Source organism: Salvia hispanica, chromosome 5 (assembly GCF_023119035.1).
Source record: "Salvia hispanica cultivar TCC Black 2014 chromosome 5, UniMelb_Shisp_WGS_1.0, whole genome shotgun sequence".
Taxonomy (NCBI): domain Eukaryota; kingdom Viridiplantae; phylum Streptophyta; class Magnoliopsida; order Lamiales; family Lamiaceae; genus Salvia; species Salvia hispanica.
Genome location: NC_062969.1, coordinates 3,864,001 through 3,886,416, shown reverse-complemented (window position 1 = coordinate 3,886,416; position 22,416 = coordinate 3,864,001). Strand labels below are relative to the sequence as shown.

The 22,416-nt window shown below is 34.6% G+C and overlaps 3 protein-coding genes across 3 annotated transcripts; 1 reads left to right on the top strand and 2 right to left on the bottom strand.

The window, feature by feature from the left end:
- Positions 1-4,450: 4,450 nt before the first annotated feature.
- On the top strand, positions 4,451-6,070 carry LOC125186792 (ammonium transporter 1 member 3-like). The gene has a single exon (XM_048083233.1). It carries the CDS (start codon positions 4,512-4,514, stop codon positions 5,910-5,912), a length of 1,401 nt encoding a protein of 466 aa, XP_047939190.1. The 5' UTR covers positions 4,451-4,511; the 3' UTR covers positions 5,913-6,070.
- Positions 6,071-8,467: 2,397 nt separating this feature from the next.
- LOC125186791 lies at positions 8,468-12,816 on the bottom strand. The gene is made up of 10 exons (XM_048083232.1): positions 12,681-12,816; positions 11,489-11,713; positions 10,847-10,930; positions 10,330-10,416; positions 10,002-10,240; positions 9,685-9,912; positions 9,559-9,603; positions 9,390-9,485; positions 8,970-9,308; positions 8,468-8,746 (listed from the first exon to the last, which is right to left on the bottom strand). The coding sequence occupies exons 2-9, from the start codon at positions 11,667-11,669 to the stop codon at positions 8,976-8,978; spliced, it is 1,293 nt and encodes a 430-aa protein (XP_047939189.1). The 5' UTR covers positions 11,670-11,713; positions 12,681-12,816; the 3' UTR covers positions 8,468-8,746; positions 8,970-8,975.
- A 4,514-nt stretch (positions 12,817-17,330) lies between these two features.
- On the bottom strand, positions 17,331-20,294 carry LOC125191093 (PLASMODESMATA CALLOSE-BINDING PROTEIN 3-like). Its single transcript, XM_048088552.1, has 4 exons — positions 20,030-20,294; positions 19,350-19,589; positions 19,066-19,099; positions 17,331-17,831 (listed from the first exon to the last, which is right to left on the bottom strand). Exons 1-4 carry the CDS (start codon positions 20,079-20,081, stop codon positions 17,588-17,590), a joined length of 570 nt encoding a protein of 189 aa, XP_047944509.1. The 5' UTR covers positions 20,082-20,294; the 3' UTR covers positions 17,331-17,587.
- Positions 20,295-22,416: the final 2,122 nt, after the last annotated feature.

Below are 22,416 nucleotides of genomic sequence, written 5' to 3'. Positions count from 1 at the left end.
GATAATTAATAAATTATGTTATAGAAATAAAATATAATTGAGCGAAAAAAATGATTAAAATTAAAATACTATTAGACAAAAATTTCATTTCATATTGTGACTTACTACGATACAAACTATACAAAATTAGGTAGAGAATAAAACTATTAGACAAATTATCAATACATCAATACAAAAATTATTTTATAAATACATAATGGATCACCACAAAATAACAAACCTATGGTAAATACCGATATTGTACATGTATATAATTCGTACCATAAATTATAAAACCTACTAAAACATAAGATGATTAAATCAATACATTAATATGGTAGAACACAAATAAATCAAATAATCAACCATCCATTCCTATACTAAATATAGAAGAATCCAACACCTGCATGCTAATTACCAGAAAGATTTGCCGGACATCGAATGATGCCACCAATACCTCATCTTCCATTCAGATTTCTACATATTTTCTACATAATCAATTTAAACAGGGAAACATCAAAATAAATCTCTACGGTTGACTATCCTACATCCTCCAACACCACACATCAAAACTTTATAAAAGAAGAATCCTAATAAAACTAACCCCTAAAAGATAATTAAACATAGAGATAGTAAGACTGATATATCATGGATGTTTTTTGACAAAATAATGTGTTAATTACATCATTTTTTTGTGCAAGATCAATCGATGAAAAAGCTACAAACTCACGGCAGAAAAAGGTAATTTGAAACATACTATGGATACTCCCCTTTTATAGCCTTCATCTACATAAATAAATATTCAATATGATTGTATCATTTATTATTTAAAAACACACCATTATTTAGTGAGAAAAGCGTTTAAAAAACGCTTACAACCATTTTCATTCATATTTAAATTTTAGATATAATCGGTTATTCAAAATTTTAACGTACATATTAACGTTTGAAAGTTAATTCTGAGTCCAAGGAGATCAATATCTAAAAGGAAAATGGAGCTACACAATCATAGAGGCAACTAATAGCAAAAGATTAATACGGAGTAACACTTTGCAAGGATAAACGGCTTAATTAATTAGTTTATCTAAACGGTTAACATATTTAATGTCCATATAATATAATTAACATCCAAATCTCGCCTAATGATAAAAATCAAACTATAATATATTTGCATTTATATCCCTTATATCAAATAATTATTCAAAACACCCCAAAACTCGCCTTTTATATATTGATAGATGTCAGTAACACGTACTAATAAAAAAAGTTATAGTCTTAACTTCACTTTCTCAAGTCTAATCTTCTCATTTTCTTGCCAAGTCACATTATCTGGTGCTTATGTATATGTTTTTTTTTAACTATATTACAAATTCCATATAAATAGATTACTTTGAAATAAATTTGTCATTACTTTAGTTAGATTTGATACTTAATTTATAAAACGACTTATTTTTTCGTAAATTATTTTTAATTAATTGTACATGCAACATATGATTGTTCAATAGTCTCACATTTTAATTTGTAGCATGTCAACAATTTTCTATAAAAATGTTATTTTTAAGAGTGAACTAACTAAATTTTAAAACTATATTAATAGTAGTACATGATATTTAAACTTTAAAAATATCCTCACACGTTTTTGGAATTTTATGTAATATTGCTGGAAAGATTTTTGCATCTTTTGGAATTTTTTAAAGTCCAAAATACAAAAATGCACAAATGTCTATTTTTATGTGACATAACAAATTAAAAAAGTATACGATATCCTGAATAATCTTGATTAGTTAAATGGAGTTAATAATTAACAAGAGTCCTCCCATTTTGAGATTCAATTCAATTAATACTATGCATTAACTCTGCCAACCACCAACCATTAATAAAGCTTTGCACAAATGCAGTAGTATAAAAATAGAAGTTGATCGTGATCTAGATTTACAGAAAAGTAATTGCTTCGAGGACGAGTGTCAGCCATATTTAATTGGGATCTTATCTATGTAATTCACAATATCAGTATCCTATTATGTCTAATTTCCTCCATATATTAATTGGAATAATTGGGGTTATTTTTTCGACCTTTTAATCCTAAATTTTTTTAATTTGGGCAAATATAAATTCAAATTGTATAAGGAACGTTGAGGAGTACATGTTTTTGCAATTACTATAATTATATTGGATTTATTTATTTATATGCGAATTTGTTATAGAAACAAAAGTCTCACCCCTGTGCAGGTCTCTCTGAGAGGCTGAGTGGAAGTACATATATTTATATTTTCAAAATTTACTTTATTAAAAATAAGATTGCATATTTAAATAGAAAATAGTTCACCAATATATTTATGACCACTGATTTTTCCATACCTAAATGAGTAAGGATTGTCGTGACCTTGGATTTTTGTAGGTCTCGCTTTCGCTGCTTCTTAAATCAGATAGATGGGCATTTCAGGCAAATTTCTTCTATTCCTCACAGATAAAGAAAAAGAGAACATTTATTTTCCCATTAAGAAATAATATTGGAGTATGTTTTACAATCAATTTGACCTGTTTTTAAACCCTGAAAAGCTAAAGCAGTTGTTTTAATAAATAATAATAGCTCCACACTCTATCATTTTGATTTGGGAATCATTAATTAAGAAAGATATATATCAAAATAAGATTTTAAAAAGTTTTAAATTTTTATCTATGAGACATTTTATAAGATTAATATTCAAGACAGACATAAATTCTGGAACACAAATTTATTTTCTTGTTTTACTGGTCCTCCTTAAATATCTCATCTTCTCATTGCATGTAGAAATACAACTCTTTTTCTCCTTTGCCATTAAAAATGGAGCTGTCATCCCACATTTGTTAATATCTCCCCAATCCTAAATCTCCCATAAAACTCTGAGATAATAATTTACAGTCTCCATTTCTTCAAATTCCTTCATCTTCAAAAGGTAAGAATTTTACAGTTTCACCAATGCATATATTCAAATGTGAAATGAAAATCCTGCCTTGTTCACATATATTAACATCATTAAAAACCAAAAGGGTTTTTGATTAGCCATTTTTTTAAATTAACAATACAAACAATCAACAATTCAATACCTTCATGTTATTCCTCTGTCTGCAGCTTTGTTGTTCTTCTCCAATGGCCAGATCAATGATCAAGGCCCCAACAAAACTGAAGAAGATCAAGCCGGAATCCAGGCTTCAACGCCGGAACTCAACGGGAGGCACAGCTTTGCTCTTCACTGATCTAATCCCAATTCCAAATTATCTCAGAGCTTCGATAAGCTCCTGCCACGACTTGTGCAAGTACGGCCACAGACGCGACTCCTTAGCCGAATCTGACAACAGCAGAAACAGAAATACGAGACCTGAGGCGAAATATAAAACAAAAAACATGGCTACATCTACATCAGTAACTAAGGACTCAACCTCAAAAAACAGAGCTACATCAGCAACTAAGGACTCACTTGCCAGAAAACATGAAACCTCAAAAGGCACATGCAATGCCGGTCGAGACAACGAGGTCAAGAGAGTCAGTTCGCTGCCTCGTACATCTCTTCCAGAATCATCAAGGACTAGACGAAGTAAGAGCTTCCCCGCTAAGAAGGTTCCAAAGGCCAAATCTGAAGAACTTCTACAAGGTTCCGAATGCTGCAATAACAGTGAGCATTGTGATCAAATCATTGAAGAGAAGATCATACACATTGTTGAAACAAATGATCATAACCAAAGCCAAAACAAAAACCAATACGAGGATGTTGATGATCAGACAATTGATTCAGCAATAACGGATGATTGTTTTCCAACAAAGATGGAATTGAAGGATGAAGGAGTTGTTGAAGCAGAAAACAAAGAAGGCGGAGACAGGTGGAAGGAGATAAGATTGAGGAGTGTTGTTTCAGAAGGGGATTCTGATCATATGAAAAAGGAATGCATGAGAGTAGTTTTAATGGGTAAGAATAAGGTGAAGGCTCTTGTTGATAGCTTTGAAACTCTCATGACTCCACTCGAGATTCCAGGGACTCCACAGAATCTTCGAGTTCATCATAAATGTACACATAATGTATGAAAAAAGGGTTATATTATATGATATTATAATCATATGTAAAACTATTTCTTGATAATAAATGGTTTCCCAAATGGACAGGATATGGTCCTAGTGTCTAGTGTTATGTCCCTAATAAATCCACAATTACATAATTTATCAGATCACACACACACATATGCATGTGGTCATTATGCACAATGATTTTCTGGGACATGATTTCATACTTGTTGTACATCTTTAGTGAGTTGAGCCTTACAAGGCTTATCAAAACTTATCCACATAATAACAATACAATACATGTAAAAATTCATTGATTCTTAGTGCTCGGGCTATCAATAACAAGTGGACCATTCCAAACATTCATACAGCAAGTTGAGCTAAATTCTAAATATATTAATAAATGATATATCTCCCTATGTACATATATACTCATCCAAATTCTTGTATACTACCAATCATATCCAACAATATTCTGATTCTTTCTCCAAGAACCATGGAACTCTCATGGGAGTCAAGTGTCGAAGAATCCATCAATGCCATATATCTTCTCTTCTCAGCCTACTTAGTCTTTGTCATGCAACTCGGCTTCGCCATGCTGTGTGCGGGCTCTGTTCGGGCCAAGAACGCCATGAACATCTTGCTCACCAACGTGGTCGATGCTGCCGTTGGAAGCCTTTCCTACTTCTTGTTCGGGTTTGCCTTCGCCTTCGGGGAGGGGCCGAATAAGAACCCATTCATTGGGACAAGCTACTTCGCCCTAAAAGACGTCCCAACGGCCTCGTACGACTACAGCTTCTTCCTCTACCAGTGGGCTTTTGCCATTGCCGTGGCCGGTATAACTAGCGGTTCCATTGCAGAGAGGACTCAGTTTGGCGCCTACTTGATTTTCTCATTCTTTCTCTCGGGCTTTGTCTATCCTGTAGTGGCCCATTGGGTTTGGTCATCTAGTGGGTGGCTAAGCCCAAACTCAAGCCATCGGCTATTCGGATCGGGGGCTATTGACTTTGCGGGAAGCGGTGCGGTCCATTTGGTGGGCGGGATTGCCGGGCTCTGGGGCTGCATCATCGAGGGCCCAAGAGTGGGGCGGTTCGATGCATTCGGAAAGTCCGTGATCATGCGTGGGCATAATGCAACCCTAGTGGTTCTCGGCACATTCCTATTATGGTTCGGTTGGTTCGGTTTCAACCCAGGCTCGTTCAACAAGATACTTGTGGCCTACCCAACCACCATCGACCAGGGGCACTGGACCTCAGTGGGGCGAACGGCAGTCACCACCACGCTGGCCGGCTCCACTGCTGGGATCGTCACGCTGTTTGGGCGGCGGATGCTGGCGGGCCACTGGGATGCCTTGGCCGTCTGCAACGGCGTCCTGGGCGGCTTCGTGGCCATCACATCAGGCTGCGCTGTGGTGGAGCCATGGGCCGCAATCGTCTGTGGGTTCTTCGCCGCCTGGGTTCTGATTGGGCTCAACGTGCTGGCTCTAAAGCTCAAGATTGATGACCCGCTTGAGGCAGCACAGCTACATGGCGGGTGCGGAGCGTGGGGACTGATCTTCACAGGGCTCTTCGCGAAGGAGGAGTTTGTGGTGCAGGCGTACAATGCGGGGCTGGCTGGGGCGCAGGGTCGGGCATATGGGCTGCTGGTTGGGGGCGGGTGGGGGCTGGTGGGGGCGCAGCTGGTGGAACTGGTCGTGATATTGGTGTGGGTAAGTGTGACAATGGGGCCACTGTTTTACTTGCTGCATTGGCTTAGGATCTTGAGAATTTCCATTGATGAAGAAGTTGCAGGGCTTGATATATCCAGCCATGGAGGGTATGCCTATAATGCTCATGAAGAAGAAGATACTGCTCCTAGGTTTTATGCAGACTATGTGAGAATGCATAATAATTCTTAGTTTCTGTATATGTATATGGTCTACGTGTAATTCTCTTTTCTGTGATTATGATTTGTATGCAAATGTACAGTAAAACATTTCTTGGATGTTTCTAAGAAAACATATCCAGATTTGAAAATTCTAGAGGCATCTATTTAAGGATTCATATCCTTTCCACACTTCATAAAAGTGAATAATAACTTACTCGAATCTAAAGAGGGGGAGGCTGCGGAGCTGAAGACAGCAGTTGGGTCAGTAACTGTTATATCAGAGGCAATCTTCTCAGAAACTTGCTTCATCATTTGATGATTCGCCTCCATGATCTATGTTTTCCTGCATGATCTCCTCTAGGCGCTTCTGATTTGCTTCCATAATCCACTTGTTTGCCTGTATGGTCTCCTCTGAATGCTTTTGATTTGCCCTCAACATCCGAATTTTATCTTCTGTCAACTGTAAGGCAATCCTCGTACTGCGAAGCTCATTCCTAAGTTCTGAATATTTTGGTAAAAGAGATGTATCAATGGTAGAAGTTGACTTAGCAGGCTGGAACACATTATTGATCCTGGCTACATAACCAGTGCTGCTTTCTTTGATTCGGTTGCATGTTCATGTAGCTATAAGCTACACATCCACTCTATCAAGAGTTTGGATGTTATCATCTTTGTGATATGATGCAATCTGCTTCTTATTCTAAAATAAACAGATATATCAATCAAATGAATATGAACTGGGAAAGATGAATGCAAGAATGCATACAAAAGATCATCATCATCCACAACAACTAAAAGCTAGCTAAAGGACGGATATGATTGATATAGTTCATCACTTTCTGTCACCTCGGTTACTCTATATATCATTATCATAACCAGGATAAATTCCCACATAAATCATAAAGGAAAGAATCATAATCATTTCTTCATTTAGGCTTTTTCATTCTCAGACATGATACTTAACTGCTCCAGTAACTCAAAGTAATCTACTATATACTAGTAGGATTTTAAACATCAAAGTAATATAGAAGGCAATAATATCCATGAATAAGTGTGGGTGTATAAATGGACATATAAAACTGTGCCCGAATTTACCCAGATTATACACAGGCCAACTTCTTGTCTCCAGGGGAAAGCACCACGCTGTTGCCACCGTGTTCGTCCGTATACTCATCCTCAAATACTTTTCCAGGACAAAAGAAGCATTAGCAAATCATAAGGATATCTGATTCAATTTCAAGCATATGTTATCTACAGTTTATAACTCAAAGAAACAACATATGAAACAGAGCAATTTTCCAGAAACCAGAGAACTGTTATTTTTTCACCAGGAACTGAATAGTCAATGCAAAGGAAAAAAATGCTAATTACATTGGTTTTATGTGAGCGTGATGATTGCTATTGCTTGCCGAAGATTTCCATACTGCCAAGTAATTGAATTTGTATTTCCTGGAATTGCCCCAAATTAAGCTCACTAGCGATTTATCTCGACCTTGGGCCACTGAAGGGCTTATACCTTTGAAGTAACCGTTGAAGGGGTCAGATCAGAGGTTCCATAGCTCCTGCAATATCTTCGGTCATTTGTTCACAAAATCCCTAATTGAATAAGACGATGAAAAGATAGCTGTATAGCAACACTAACAATATTTTTTTGCGTAGCCAGCTATCAAAGTGCTCCTTGTGCTAAGGTGATCATCATTAATAAATTGGATCAAAAATGTGAATGAGAAAACTCAAATTCCTGCCGAAGTAACTGTGACATAGAATACAAATGCAACATCGCCGGAAAAGTAAGAAACCAATTTCGGAATTCGCGGAGATTTTTTTTTAAAAATACACATGCACAGAGCAAGGTCCAATATAGGCATATAGCAACGGCGAATTACTAATTGAAGCAAAAGAAATACAGCCTTTCAAAAGCATAACATTCCATTTCCAATCCAACCACGGAAAAAGAAAACCAGAAAAAATATTAGGAAGGAAAAGGGGGAGAGAAACAGATTTTGTTTACGGCTTTCTCACCATGATGGCCTGATGGCGCCAATAGGCTATCAGCAATTCAGCATCGCGCCGCCATTGCAAGCTCAGAATCGAGGCGGCGCCCGCATTTCCAAATTCCAACCGCGACCGTCGGCTGAAAGCCGGACAGGGCGGCGGTTTTGCGGCTGGAATAATGTGCAATTTTGGCGCGAGCGAGCGGCAGCGATCAATTTTTTTATCTTCCATTATTTTTTATTACTCCTAACTTTTCTTTAATTTTAATGAATAGTAGTAGTAGTAGTAGTATTTTTTTTCTGATTAGTCCAAAATAAAATTTATTTTTGATTTTTTTCAAAAATGCATATTCCCATTAATTTCGTCCCACATTCGCACAAAAATTTGCCTCAATCCTCCATCTCTCCTTTATTTCTCCCATTTCTCTTTCGAAAGATCTTTAAATTCATCCAAGGATGAGGAAATTATCATCGAGGTGGTAATTAGGTATTACTACAACAATTGGAAAGATTGAGCATAGAGAAGTGTTGTTGAAGCTGCGCCACCTACACCTATCCAACGTCGGATCTAGCTCGGGAGTTGCCCGTTGCATGCCTCAATCAAATAGCTCACTTTCAAAGTCTTATGTATTTTGCAAATGAACAATCAAACTATGACATTTCTGAAAGAAATCTGTCCAAAATTCATGCAGATAATAACCTGTAAACATACACAATTATGAACAATTAGCCCAATAGGTTTGGCCTTCCAAACATCAGAACCAAATTGGAAGAGAGTGAAAGAGACTTCACATTACTTCATCCCGAAATTGAGTCGATTGAAAATAAATTAAGTCCCATGTCCCTTCTTCTGCAAATCTTCCCTGGATTCCTGAATGTTTTTTAAGAAAACAAATTTAGATCCATGCACATAAAAGTTAACACTATGTATAACTATTTCAAAAGCATTAAGCTAATGAATTAATTCAGTTAGTAGCATTCTACTTTTTAAGTCTTGCCAGTAATCAACGCAATTAAGGCCTCCGTGAATCACCAACTCACGAGGTAGGGATGCAAATTTTGAAGGAATAATGCCCTAACAAAGATTAACTTACTCCAAACTAAGGCGGAGGAGGAGGTGCTGCCGAGGAGGTCAGTGATTGAGCTATATCAGAGGCTAGCTTCTCAAAAACCCGCTGCATCATCAGTTGATTCGTCTCCACAATCTGTGTGTTTGCCTTAATGATCTCCTCTAGCCGCTTCTGATTCGCCTCCAGACTCCACACTTTATCTTCCATCAATTGTATAGCAGTTCGCACACTATGAAGTTCACCCCTAAGCTCTGCATTTGCTGCTATAAGAGACACAGCATCAGATGGTTGGAGGCTATCTCTATGTCCGGATGGAACTTGGTTGCTTGCATCTTGGTTATCTGATCCACTTTGCTTGTCATTCTAAAACAAACACATACATCAGCAAACAGATAATGATTTTACATTACAAATTGGAAAAACACAAATGGAGAATGCCTATACATTGGCTGCCTCGTCACTTTCTCCTTGACGACATCTTTCTGAGGTATTTGTTACATTAGAATCATCAATACCATCTTCTTCTCCGGGCCTGTTGTCCTATAAATAATGTGCATGCATAGTCAAATTGAATTGAGAAGGAATTGAATGAAGTCAGAGATTCAATGCTTACAGTGTATTGCGACAAAGACTTTCGAGAGTTTAACAAGGAAAGTTTCTGTAACAAATAGTTAAAAACGAAAATGCATTAAATAAAACACTAGAAAGTATGATTGAACTTGAAAACACAGCATTTTACCTTGAAAGTCTGTGACTCAAACAGTTTACACATATACACCCAATCTGCTTCACTTTTACAAAACTCCTCCGGTACATGTTTCAACCGATCCTCCCAAGGCAAGTCTGTAAGAGTTTTGTAATGTATGTGCATCCTTTGGCGGTACCTGCTATATTGTTTACCCATTATTCTATCGGTGTCTTTTTTCACAGAATCGGGTCCTAGGCTGAAGTCAACCAAAAATGCACTCTACATGGAAAAACTAAAACAATCAGCTATTTGTTAGCATATTGGATAGTATTAAATTAACTAATTAGTAACTGTCAGAATTTACTGACCTCCAACTGCTGAAAGATTGGTCGTTTTTGTTCATCCTTTACCTTCTTCCAACCCTGGACTTGTAATGGTGCATGTTTCTTTACAGCTATACCAAGCTCTTTCATAAACAATGATGCATACTTCCCTACGGGATGACCATTATGAAATAAAACAGGAATTTTGTCCTTCTCCTTTAAGCATTTATGAAGCATGTCAGCATGTGTTAATCGTTTATCTAAACTTTGTTCTTTGCTAGGTGCTGCATGATAGAAATAAGTGTTATATCCCTGAACAGCATGATTATTAATACATAAACTACTCCTTCAGAAAAAGTCAAAGGTGGCGAACCATCATGTGCGTTCTTTGCCAAAGATGATCTCCCAACGATAGGTATGCCAATAACAATGTGGTCCTCAATCGGTTTAGGAGGAATTTCTATATGTCAATTACATATAAATGGTTAGATAGATGCAACTTATAAAATTCACAAAAAACAACAAAGCTAGCCTAAGGATAGAAATTTTATGTTGTGGTTAAATCAATAGGTCTGCAACTTAAAAATGAAAACTTAAGTATCCAAAAGTTCAGCAGATCAATAAGTTACAGTGTCCAACACTAATAATTCCAAGAAATAGGCTCTCAGAAAATTGGCATGTCCATCGAGCACTTAAAATTGATGAGAAAGGGTATCATAAAAGTCATTAATTTCACCATAAGTTCAGCTCATTGGCTAGGATATAAAAATGGCAAAAGAAGACTACTCGGATTTTAAAAGATCATTTTAGATTCACTTAGGCTTTATGATTCTAGGGAAATTTAATACTTGCAAAGAGAAAATAAAAACTTCAAGCTTGAGATCATTTACCATCTAGACACGCTGAGTTCTTGTTTCCAGGTGAAGGCATATCAATGATGCCGCCAGGTTCATGCATATAGTCCTCACCAGATACTTTTCCAGGACAAAACAAGCAACATATTGGTGAGATGCATAATCATCAATTCATCATGTACTCCCCTCAGTCCTCAAAAAATAGACTAGTTTCACCATTTTGGGTCATCCCCAAAATTAGACCAAGTCTAAATATAGAAAGTTTTAAACCACTTACACACCACTAATAATGTGGATCCCATAATCCACTATCACTACTTCCACTATCTTTTCCCTCTCTTACTTATTTCCATCTCTCTTACTTTACCATTTGCACATTAAAATCCGTGTCATTAAAAGTTTGTTTATTTTTTGAGGACGGAGGGAGTATATGTTATCTACACATTACGACCCAAAGTCCTAAAGTAGCATAAGCCTATGAAATAGAGAAAATCAAGATATTACAAAAGGAACTTGATGAATTGATGATTATGCATCTCATCCATATGCGATTATCTTTTTTCTGATTCCCCAATATCTTCCCTTCAAATCTATTTTTCCAGAAAACAGAGAACTAATACGACAATCCAAGCAATTTCCATCCTGAATATAAAATGCTTAGTTCAAAAACTTAATCACCTTCAATGTTATGGGAGTGTGATGGTTGCTGATCGGAGATTCCCATACAGTCAAGTAATTGACTTTCTATTTGCTGGAAATATCCCAAATGAAGATCAGCCTCGGCTAACAAATTTGCCTCAATCTTGGGTTGCAAAATGCTTGAGTTTGAAGTAACCATTGAGGGGGTGAACGTATTCATAGTCCTGGACGAAACTACGTTGCTTCTTTTGCACTGATGTGTACCTAAAGTGTTCATTAACAATTAACATCAATCCTTTACCTGAATCCTAAATGCGAACAAAAAAAAACTAATTCCAACAAAAGCAAATGCCACAGAGAATACAAACACAGCCACCGTGCAAAATAAGCATAATTCATCTTCCACTCCTAAGAAGGGCCATATCATCAAACATGTCTCTCTGCTTATCTTTCCACCTATCAACAGCCCAATAGATATCTAACCAGCAAGCAAGCAGCAACCGAGACTACTATGAATGATGTCTGACATATGAGCACAACTGCTTGACATTGATAGAGTGAATTATTGCTTCACACTAACACCAATGCCACCACATATGTCCCAACGTTTAGCCTAAACATAGATACTTGGAAGCATATCAATGGATTTCAATTTGTACGATTAAAAGCTCTAGAACCTACATTGGTAAAAACAAAACTTATCATCATATGACCATATAAATTATGCTACAAACAAAGATCAACAATTGCTCCAGGTGTTGAATAAAACAAAGAGGTCATACAGTGACATAATTGCCAAAATGTATCGATCAATACATTTTTTTATCACTCAACATGAAAATAAACAAATTGCGTATGAATCTCTTGAAGTATACAGATTTAATTATCAGATAAAGAAGAATCCCTGAATTACAAGGGCAGCAATTCACCACTCAAGTCGTGAGATAAAATAAGACACATAACCGACTGTGGATGAACACTTCGAATACGTTACACTAGTGATCAACCTGGTTGATCCCTAGGTCAAACAATTACATAATGGAATAATGGATTCACCGATATCCCGAGAGTTAGGAGCCAATTAAAAGAAAAATAAACTGTATAAAAACTCATGAGACTCGAAATGCACATGTCTCTATGCACGCAAATGCCACAACGCGAGCAAACAAACCCAGACTTTCAAGAACACAGCGACAAAATAATAATCTAAGTGATGGAAAGAAAATGTAATTGAGAGAGAAGGGTTTTGCAGAGTACTCTGCTATGTTCCTGGATATCAATCGGGAGAGAGAGGGGAGAAATTTGCAGAGTGCTCTGCTATGTTCCTGGATATCAGTCGGGAGAGAGAGGCGAGAAATTTCAGAGAATTTCACAATTGGTACCTAAAAAATGAGTTTCTCATGTTTTAGGTCTCCAAAATTTAAAAAAATATCGCCACATGTCTCTGCAAAATCATTAATCACATTTAAGGTCCTTCATCAATTATTCTTTCCCATTTTGCCTCTAGAGTCCAACAAGAGTATGCATGTCTTTTAGTATAAGCCCAAAAAAAAAAAATTACTGTGCATTCTTATAACTAGTGTTAATCCACGTGCGATGCACGACGAAATATTTTGTTATCATACGATTTAAATTTATTAATTAATTAATTAAAATAAAAAATAGTATAACTATATAAGATTAAAAGTAGAAAAATATACTAGTATAAATAACAATTCAATAAATATACCCCACTACTTAAAATAGAATCAAGACAAACACAATTAGACAACAAAGAAGAGAATATCAAGTGTTGATACTTTTGGAAAATATGTTTAAAACAATCATTCATATCTCTCTACTGAAAAATTTAAATCACAATATATACACGTGGTACTCTAACTATTGTAAGAAATATTGGGATAAAATTCTCGAGTCAAGAATGTTTCAATTCTTCCCTCTCTAAGAATTGTAAGAAATGTTGGGATAAAATTCTCGAACCATATACACATGCGGTACTCTAACTATTGCAATCAAATGAAAAAAACAACAATGCATGAAATCCTCTCTTTCAGCATGACAAATTACATTACGGGTAGTGCTCTCGGATTGACGTATTATCCCCAAATATGAAATCCTCCTAACGTATATAACATCTCAAACCTGCTAGACACCGATGAACTTGATGGGGCTCCAAAAATTGAGTAATACAATGTTCCTAAAATGTACAACAAAATATTGAGAACTTGAGAGAGAATGGAAAATGCTTTTGTTCAGTGTGTGATTCATCTACAACCATGTGCCTTTTATAAGCACAAAATTAGTCCATGAGAGATCATGGAAATAAAACAACATAATTATAAATTAAGACAATAGAGGTTACAAAATTTGACTTTTCTTATTTTGTTGTTAGTAGCCATTGATTAAAAGTTATAACATGTTTCTTATTATGAATAGATGAGTTTCAATACTTATTTGCTTAGTCTACCATGATGATTGGCCGTTACTTCACATTATACACATGCAATAATTTATAATTAATTTATAAATAATAACTGAAAATTTATAACTACAATGTCAATAATCATCTATTTTATACTCAATCACCCATAACTCATAAATATTTATATTTAAACCCCAAAACTTATATATATTTCAATAGAAGGCTAAAGCTCGCCTTTTATACATGTATAGATAGGATAAAGTATGAGAGAGAATAATATACCGAAAAGTCATAACTAAATTATTGGGGGTAATTACATATTTCATACAAAATATTTTACCTCTGTTTCAATTTAGTACAAAAAGTATTAAGTTACATATTTCATACAAAAGGTTTACTTAGTATCCAAAATAATACATTCCGTCAAGTCCCTACTAACACCGTTACTTCAAATTACATCACATATACAAAAAGTTTCAACAATGTTTTAAATCTGTACAAAAAAGTTTAAAATAAAACTCCTCATTAATTATTTCAAACATAGTTATTTTTATTACTCACAAAAATTTAAAAAAAAACACATAAAAAAATCACCTCTCTTCGCCATGAAATTAGCGAATTGCATTTTATTGTTGAAGCTTTCCCACGTAACAATGGAGAATACAACCAAAAAGATATTGTAAAAATTAAATATTGACTTATTAACTACTGGAAGCTCAAATGAGCCATTTTGTAAAGATGAAATATGGACTTATTTTATAACGTGTTCTATAAAGAATATAATAAAAAAAAATGGAGTATATTGAAAGACATAATTTTTGTAAACAGCGATCAATTGCTAGAAGAATTGATATTGACATTTTTTAGAGTGATTAATTGTATTACATCTTTAATTATTCTTTTGTTACGATGATAAGTTGGACAAATTATAAACTAACTAACGGTGTTTAAAATATTTAACGAAATGTATTAACTAAAACACCAATTTAGCTTTTTGTATGAAATATGTAAACTTAATACTTTTTGTACTAAATTGAAACAAAGGTAAAACATTTTTTGTATGGAATATGTAATTACCCCAAATTATTGTCTCTCTTACTTTACTTTCTCTCCACTCTAACTAAATTATTATTATTATTTAGTATATATCATTATTTATTATTTATTTTACTTTCTATCCGCTCTAAATTATTACTAGCATTTGAAATTTTTAAAAATAACCATAGTTAAGGACGCAAAAGAAAGCATCCTCGAATTGAGGACAAATTATCATAGTCTTTTATTTTTTAAGGACACTTCTATTTGACTATTTGTGTCCCGTAATTTTAATTAGAACACCAACAATAATGACATTTTATGAAGCGTTGGTGGTATAGTTAGACACACAAATTAATGTATTTACTAGAATTAAAAAGCGTTCTTAGCAAATTTTTTTCTTGTTGTAGTAAACTGATAAGCTGAATTAAACGAGCTTATACAAAAATCCAAACCTATTTTGCATATGAACAATGTATTTTCATAATTAGACCATGAAATTTTTGAAAGAAATTTGTCCAAAATTCATGCAGATAATAAAAAATAAACATATACTCATTATTATAAACACTTAGGTCAATAAGTTTGGTCTTCCAAAAATCAAAACAAAACTGGACATTTGAATGAGAGGGAAAGAGATCGCACATAACATCCATCTATCGGATAATTGTTGCCCGAAATTGAGTCCCATGCCCCTTCTTAATCCAAGCTAAGGTGAAGGAGGTGGTGGAGCCGAAGAGGTCAGTGATTGGGCTATATCACAGGCTAACTTCTCAAAATCCTGCAGCGGCATCAGTGATTCATCCGTTAATTTACCATTGTAACGGGTATTTATGTCCTTTTTCATTCTATCTAAACAATCATTTCTAGGACTATCATATCAATCAATCAACTAAAAAAACACTATCTTGACATTGTCTTACATTCGGCTCAAAAATATTATCTTAAATTAACTATCTAATTATATTTTATCTACGAATCAAACGACCTATAGTATTAATTTTATAAACACTGTCATGTTGGGCCGTTGGACGAAATGGTTACAACAAACTTTTCAAATTTGTAGATATAAAATATTACTAGTATTTTTTTTTAAATACAGATATGAATTCATCCAAAATATGAAAATAACATAAGATAAAATAAAGTTTGTGGAAGACTTGGTACATTCATTAATTAATAATATGACATAAATGCAAATTATAAAATAGTCAAAATATTATATTTACGAGCTCAGTTATTTAACGAGCATAATTCTAGTATATTAAAACTTGATTTGCTGGGGTAACAAGCTTCAGTAGTTCCGTTGAGCTTCTAAGCTATAGCTTGAATGAACTTCTATCAACCGACTGAAGCTCTGAATAATTGACGAGTAACTTGGTTCATTTATACTCCCTCAGTCCCAATATAAGTGACTCATATTCTTTTTCGGAACGACCCAAGATAAGTAATTCATTTCTTTTTTTGGTACTTTCTCTCTTATTTTTTCTCTCTACTTTATTAACTCTCTTACTTTATTCACTTTCCACTTTACTAACAAAATCTCATTTGCTTAATCTCGTGTCGAAAAGTTTATGGTCACTTATCTTGAAACGGAGGGAGTACTTTACAGTGCTATAAATCAAATGACAACAACTCCTATTAAATAGTGGCTTAAATTATCCGTGTAAAATGAGGGGACATAAAGAGCGAATATTATTAGACATATTTAGTTGTGTGAAATCGTGCAAAAACCATACACAATATGACAAGTTCCATGTCATTATTATTGTCCCAAGATTATTGTTGGGGTTCCAATATTAAATTTAAGAGCTGCCCATTATTGCCATTTCTCGTGAACTGCCCGATGCAAATCCAATATGTGTTCTGCGATTTAAATATTGATGCATTTGCGTTTCTATTTTCAGAAACGGTTTAAAATACTCTACATCACATAAAGTGTTAAAACTGAACACTGAGAAGTAGTAGTATTTAAATATAGTATACTGCTGTACTAGTTATCGGCTTTGATATACTTTCATTCAACATAAATTTTGACAGAACTTAGGTCCCAGCATCTTATTTAAGTAATCGATAGTCTAAAATTAGCTTGTAGACAACTGAAATCCGGAAGTCGGGGAAATGGTTAAATTAGAGAGCTATTTAGAGGTATAGAAGAAAGCATAAATATAGTAAGAAGTCATTTTGCATGTAAAAGTATAAATAAGAATTTTTTATATTTTATTAAATTTAAAGGTAAATAGTTAAGAAAAAATATATTGCAAAAGGTTAAATGTAAAAAATCATACAATGGTGCCTCATTTGATTGAAGATTTAATCCAAAAATATTGCAAAAGGTTAAATATAAAAAATATGAAGATTCTTAGATGTTAGTATCAGGTTACAAAGAAGTGAAAGAAGTACTAGGAAGTATACTACTCTTACTTAATAAATAATATACTCCATAATAATAGCAAAAATAGCCAAGTTGCAATCTGCAAATAGATAGTACTACTAAAAACTACAAACTCAAAAAAAGAATGAACATCCCATCAAGTTTTACACTACATAGAAGAGTACTGAGATGAGTGAGAGAGGCAGGGACAAAAACCAAAAGCTGCCTCAAAATCCATAATTTCTTGACCACCATCATCATCCATACACGAATCTTGGAGCGAGCACCATTGCCGCTGAATTCAAGCTCATGAGAAAACAAGTGCCGAGAAGGCGATGACGACACAGAAGCAGTGGAAGAAGGCGTTGGAGAGACGGATCCCTGCATCACTTAAGTCGGTGTTGGGGTTCATGCCTGACGGGCCTAGACCGGGGTTTCCTCCTAGTACACCGCCACCGGTGCTAGGGTTTATCATGCCAGGGGAGTTGCCAGTTGTCCCAGAGACCGGAGTCACAGTCCCTGGAGTGCCAGTGGTGGGGGTGGTGGAGGAACTACACAAATTAACAAGGGGCGTGCCATGATAAGTTGATAGTAGTATATTGCAAACACCAAATCATGTTACTTACTAGTATGAGATATGACAATAAGTAAGAATTTTCTAACAATATCCACCTACCTATGCGAGTATGAATATCATCACACTACAACTGTTGCAGCAAAAATTTGCATATTCCAAAGTCTAAATCTGTGCATTTGATAATGGTAGGATAATAATTAATTGAAAGGAAAGGAATATTCGATGGTCCAAAAAGTCATTCTTTATCAAGAATATTTGACCTTTTGGAGATGCTCTGCCAACTCACAATCTAAGAGAAAAACTTGTGAAGCAGCCTCCACCTCATTCGAGATCAGGTTCCCAGTTTCTCGACGTTCATACACCAAAAAGTGGTGCAGAGCAGAGAGGATCAAGGCACAAAAACTTAGCTCTATATTAAAGGGCAGTTTGGTAGAACAGACAACTCATCTATCTATCTTGGAGTTATACGTCCGAAACCGAAAATATGTGTTGTTATCATGTTTTGTTTATTTATCTTTCCTACCAATAGTGCACAAACATTCAAAGAAAGGGCAAATTAAGTTGCACTATAAGTCCCAAATATTAAACTTATCACAAGGTAAAATTGCAGTATAATGTTATGTACTCCCTCCGTTTCGCTATAGTTGAGGCAGAACTTTTGGGCACAGAGTTTTAGAAATAAATGTTGGGTATGTTAAATAAATAGATAAAAAATTAAGAGAGAGAAAAAGGTAGAGAGAATAAAGTATAAAATGAATAAAGTAGAGAGAATAAAGTAAAAAAGATAAAAAGTTACCAAATATGAAAATGACTCAATTATAAAGAAACTTCCCGAAATGATAAAATGACTCAACTATGATGAAACGGAGGGAGTACTGCTAGTTCAAATTGGGTTCCAATAGAGCAAAAAATGACAAAAATAGAGCCATAATGACCGTTGCTAGGTCGATTCATTTTAGTGAAAAATGACTAGAGTCTAGATATAAAGCAGGAAATTTGAAATGGGGTGGGTCCAAACAAGTGGAGGGCAGATTCGGGATTTCGCACACCCCCACGACAGCGACAGGTTTTCAGGCAATGCATTGAACGGTCATTTTCTCACACACAACACAATTATATTTGTGCTTCATTTCAAGATTTTTAAAGTGAATTATAGTACTACCAAACTATACATTAACATATGATAAAGTTGATTAAAATGAAATTACCTTGCTGTTGCCGGATACGTACAACCAGATATGCCTGTAAAACCACAAGAAAAAGAAAATCTAAATTAATAGTAGTAACACCTAAAAAAATCAACCCATGCTACTCATAATATACCCAATGACTTTTTATGATTTCTATTTTTAGATGGAACAATAATAATTCTAGTAAGCTAGTAATGATTCGGACCTTCATACTTGTATTACTTTTAGCCTTAAAATTAAACATTAGTAATTTAATTTTATTTGATTCGTAAAAAATAATTTAGGGAAAAAGGAAAACTGACTAGGGTCGGAAGCGGAGATAGTTGCAGCGCCTTCAAAATTGCAGGCGGTGGGTTGCTGGCGGTTTTTCTGGAAATAGCTGTTGGCGGCGTAGCTGCAGTGAGCTTTAACGGTGTTGGGTTGGAAACATGGTCCGTTTTGATGGATGGGGTTGCAGTCTGCCCCGGCTCCGCATGCGTAGTCTAGCGCCTTCTGCAGCACTGTGTCACTTAACCCGTCCTTGCACACGCACCACGACGCGCCTATTTATTCAAAATTCATAAATACTTATAAATACAGTACAAACTTATCACAAAAATGAATCGCTATTTCTCCATTTAAATCTACATTAGTTTTAACTAGCAATAAAGTGGAGTCATTTCTTCAATCACACTATAGCCTACCTATCACTATTTTAAATGTGTATGGAAGAAGTAATATATGCAGATTTTAATGAAGGTGACAAAAAAAAGGTAGCAAAACTCTTTGTTCAGAAATAGAAGTATAGAAAGGCTCAAGATTAGATAACTAAATAAATACAAAGTCTTAACAAGAGAGATAAGAAAATGTAGGAAGAAGTAAATATTTTCTTAATTAAGAATAGAGGAAGAATGAGCTAACTGTAAATGAAAACCTTTTTTTCAAAATTATTTCTACCAGATATTTGTAGCTTGAAAAAAAGGTGGTGACATAAGTAGCTTACTGGAGTGGCCAGTGATGGCCAGAAGGAGAACCATAAGCACCAAAGCAGCCATTAATTAACACAGTGTAGCTGGAATCCAGAGGAGGAAGAGGAAAAGAATGGTGTGGAAGTGAAAGTGGAGCCACTAGTGAGAAATAGGGTTAATTAGTGATTTTTTAGAGAGAGAGAGAGAGAGAGAGAGGAGGGGAAAAGCTATTGGGAAAATGCAGAATGTGGGGAAGAAGATGGCCCAACCTGTTGCTAGTGGGTACTGGTGTCGCCTTCTCCCGATTTATTTTCCTTTTCTTTTATTACTGGGCTCTATGTATTACTATGCCGGTCTAAACTTGATCTCTGTTTTTCAAGAAGTCAGTAGAAATCACTACTCAAGTTTGGACATTATTGAATAGTTGAATATGGATTTATGACTTTTATCACCTTTTTAGGACATACTCCCTCCGTCCCACAAAAATAGTCTCACTTTGACCTGACACGGGTTTTAAGAAATGTAATGAAAAGTGAGTTGAAAAAGTTGATGGGATATGGGTCCTACTTTTAAAGTATTAGTTTTATAATAAAATGTGGGTATGAATGAATTAGTAGAATATGGGGTGCATTACCAAAAATGGTAAAAGTGAAATGGGACAAACTTTATGGGACGGACGGAAATGGGAAAATGGGACAATCTTTGTGGGACGGAGGGAGCACTAAAAACCCTTTTAATATGCTTATACTGTTTGGTCGATTTTATGCTAATGTTGATGGTATTTAAAATACCCTTTCGTTTTATATCGACTGTCAATTTTATTAACACGAGATTTTAAATTAATTACAATACTTATACTTATTGAGTTATTAAGTGAAGATATAATAAAATAAAAGATGGAATAAACTATAGAAGTAAAAGTTAAGAAAATAATGCATAAGAAAGTAAAATAGTTGGTTATTTGCTAGAAATAGAAATTGATCGCATGTGTACTATATAAGTTATTTTTGTAATAGATGAATAAATAGGAATTTTTTAAAGTGTGCGTCGGTGATATATTTAAAGTTAGTTTGCCAGGAAAATCATGCAATTTGGTTAAATTCAAGTCTATCCCACGAGTAAGTGACATTATTTAGTTAAAATATTAACAAATGGACACGTATGACCATAATTTTTAATCATGAGATAATTGAATATAAATCCAAATTTAATGAATTTTTTAGACTGATTTTTAATTCGTGTGAGTATCAGAATTTGATTAAATTTAATATAGTTTATTTGGTAAGTTGTTCTAAATTTTAGGACATTGACTTTTGTAATATGCAGTTAAGTTAGTTTCTGCATCGCAACGCTTATAACTTGTATGTTCCGTGATTTTGCGCAATAATTTAGGATTACATCTTGATTTTGAAGGTCGCATGCCGACATGATTTTGGGTATCATGATCTCATCACAAACAATATTACACTAGTACTACGTAACTCCGGTGTCATTGCACAACGGACATTACGATAATATTATTATTTGGTGGTTGTCCATATATTTATATAGACTAATGTATGAAAATGAGAATAAATATTTACAAAAATGTAGATTGACAGCAGAAAATGTGTATCAATTAGATAGATTTGGAGGTTGGTATTCACATCTGAATGCACAGTATATCGATTAGATAGATGAAGTTTATTGCACATGAATTTGTTTAAGTGTCTCGTAGTTATAAATATTTAAACTTAGACAAGGGGAGTATAAAATAGTGTTATTAAAAATCTCTTTCATGTGAAACTTTGTAGCTTTATTCCAATTATTTATATCCTATGCACTAAGTGTGGTAAAAAAAAACTTAAATTTCATTCCAATTTTGCAACAGGTTTGACATCTCTTTATTACTACTATAGTATCCACCTCATAAAAGCACGACAAAAATCATGAAGAAAAAGAATATTCTCTTTCATGAAACAAGAAGATAATTGATTTATAGTTTGCTTATCAAAAGTGTGGTAGTTTGGCACTTCCTCCGTATATAAGTCTACATTTTTGTTCGTGGAAAAACTCATTGGTTCAATTTTTTTTCTTTTAGGCACATGGCATGATCTCTTTAATTGATTCACTACAGTTTTATCTTTTCATCAAAAGATCTTCGTACATTTTATTTTCTTCCCTAATCCTGATCACTTTTCCTGATTTGTGTTTTAAGGTAAGGCGTATATTTGTTACTCCATTTTTTTAATTTATATTCATGCCACATAAATAATTCAGAATTTGGGATTATTTACGAAAAGATGCATAAATTACCACTACCCGGATGAGAAGAATATTCAACGAAAAATAAATAAATCTATAGTTTCATTACTAGCTATAAAGAACAAGCCACAAGTAGATGGATTAATCTGTTTTCTCCATAAAGCTTTGTAGGTTGCAT